Source organism: Trichosurus vulpecula, chromosome 3 (assembly GCF_011100635.1).
Source record: "Trichosurus vulpecula isolate mTriVul1 chromosome 3, mTriVul1.pri, whole genome shotgun sequence".
Taxonomy (NCBI): domain Eukaryota; kingdom Metazoa; phylum Chordata; class Mammalia; order Diprotodontia; family Phalangeridae; genus Trichosurus; species Trichosurus vulpecula.
In genome coordinates this window covers 47,903,288-47,905,307 of record NC_050575.1, presented here as the reverse complement: position 1 = coordinate 47,905,307, position 2,020 = coordinate 47,903,288, and the positions used below count along the sequence as shown (strand labels likewise).

The following is a 2,020-nucleotide window of genomic DNA, read 5'->3' as shown; positions in this document are numbered from 1 at the left end:
GAAAAAATATTAGTGATGGAAGAAAACCCCTGGTTGGGGAGCCTGCTCCGTTGACCATTCGTTTGGAGGAAAGGGCCACCTTAACTTAAGTCCCTGGTCCCTGAGTGAGGGGAGGGTCTGGATAAGGGTTAGAATCAGAGATTATCTTCTCCCTAAGGCAGGTTGGTGTGGCTAAGTCTGTGTTTTGATGCCATCACCATGTTTCTTCTGGTTTTCCTCAGGTGGTGTACTTGGGCCCAGATCAAGGTCCAGCTCTGTGAAGGGTCCGAAGGAGTGGATGCCAGACAGGTGGAAGCCCATAGAGAAGTTGTGGTCACTCTCATCCCCAGATATTGGAAGGTTTCCCCTTAGCACAAGAAGCCACAGTGTTGCATCCCCATTCCTGAAGAAGAGGTCTCGCATCCTCTATGGTGTGAAAGAATTTTCTCCATTTGGGCTGGATGTAGGCCCTGGATCAAACTTCATCTGGAGCATGCTTGGAGTGTATTGAGTGCTGAAGAAGTCCTTTATCTCTGTCTTACCTCAGGTTCTTTGTGAATAGGGGGCTGACTGCAGGTCCTAAGGCCTCTGGGTAAGACTTCAAACTCTAGAGATATAGAAACCTGATTTCAAGCTCCAGAAGGGACTTGGTGGGTTGACTTTAGGTTTCAGGGGCTTAGGAAGTCAACTTCAGACCCCAGACTCTGCATTTTTGGCCCTCAAATGTGAGGTTCTTGGAAGAGGGGAGGGAAACCAACAAGCAGTTAAGGCTCACCATGGTACTTCCACCACCAGACAAGCGCCATGTGTGCCTGACCACAGTGGTCATCATGAGTAGCATGGCCTTCATGGATGCCTACCTTGTGGAGCAGAGCCAGGGCCCACGGAAGATTGGTGTGTGTATCATCGTGCTGGTGGGTGATGTGTGCTTCTTGCTTGTCCTACGCTATGTGGCCGTGTGGGTTGGGGCTGAGGTGCGTACTGCAAAGCGTGGCTATGCCATGATCCTCTGGTTCCTCTATATCTTTGTGCTACAGATCAAGCTTTACTTCATTTTCCAGAACTACAAGGCTGCTCGGCGTGGTGCTGCCGATCCAGTTGCACGCAAGGCTCTGACACTTCTATTGTCTGTGTGTGTGCCAGGACTCTTCCTGCTGCTTGTAGCTCTGGATAGCATGGAGTATGTGCGCACTTTCCGCAAAAAGGAGGATCTGCGTGGCCGCCTCTTCTGGGTGGCCTTGGATCTGCTTGACCTGCTGGACATTCAGGCAAACCTTTGGGAGCCTCCACGCACAGGGCTGCCTCTCTGGGCTGAGGGCCTTATGTTTTTCTACTGCTACATGTTGCTGCTTATCCTGCCCTGTGTGTCACTCAGTGAGATCAGCATGCAGGGTGAGCATATTTCCCCTCAGAAGATGATGCTCTACCCTGTGCTCAGCCTGGTCACTGTCAATGTGGTCACTGTCTTGGTGCGTGCTGCCAATATGGTGCTCTTCCATGACAGCCGAGTCTCTACTATCTTCATTGGCAAGAATGTGGTAGCATTGGCTACTAAGACCTGTACCTTCTTGGAGTACAGGCGCCAGGTTCGCGACTTCCCACCCCCTCATGGGGCACTTGCCCTTGAATTACAACCACCTCAACCCCCCCCACCCCAACTGCTGCACAACTCAGTGCCTCATGCACCACCTATTCACAGTGGCCCTGGTGCTCCCCATGGGCCTTCCCCTACTCGGGACACACTGGACACGTGACAGGTACTGCCTACCATGGCCCCTGCTCATGTGGATGAAGCTTGGGCACATGAATCTATGGAGGGACTGGTGGGTGGGTAAGGAGCACATGTGGTTTGCATGGGACAGCAGGGCCAGAGCCAGAATGGGAGGAGCTCCTACCTTCCCTACAATCAGGCTCAGCCTGGGATCCCCGAAGCCTCTTCATCTCAGGAATAATCTGGGGTGTCCCTGAAAACTAAATGGATCCTCCAATCCCTGGACCACCATCCCTGGGCCAGAGAACTTCCCAGGGCATTTTAAGGACT

At 52.5% G+C, this 2,020-nt stretch overlaps 1 protein-coding gene across 1 annotated transcript; it reads left to right on the top strand.

Moving 5' to 3' along the window:
- Window positions 1-373: 373 nt before the first annotated feature.
- Window positions 374-1,733, top strand: TMEM121 (transmembrane protein 121). The gene has a single exon (XM_036752111.1). It carries the CDS (start codon window positions 756-758, stop codon window positions 1,731-1,733), a length of 978 nt encoding a protein of 325 aa, XP_036608006.1. The 5' UTR covers window positions 374-755.
- The last annotated feature ends 287 nt before the right edge of the window (window positions 1,734-2,020 follow it).

Coding starts and splice junctions, on each gene's coding strand:
- TMEM121 (XM_036752111.1), top strand. CDS start 756: ATGGTACTTCCACCACCAGACAAGCGCCATGTGTGCCTGACCACAGTG.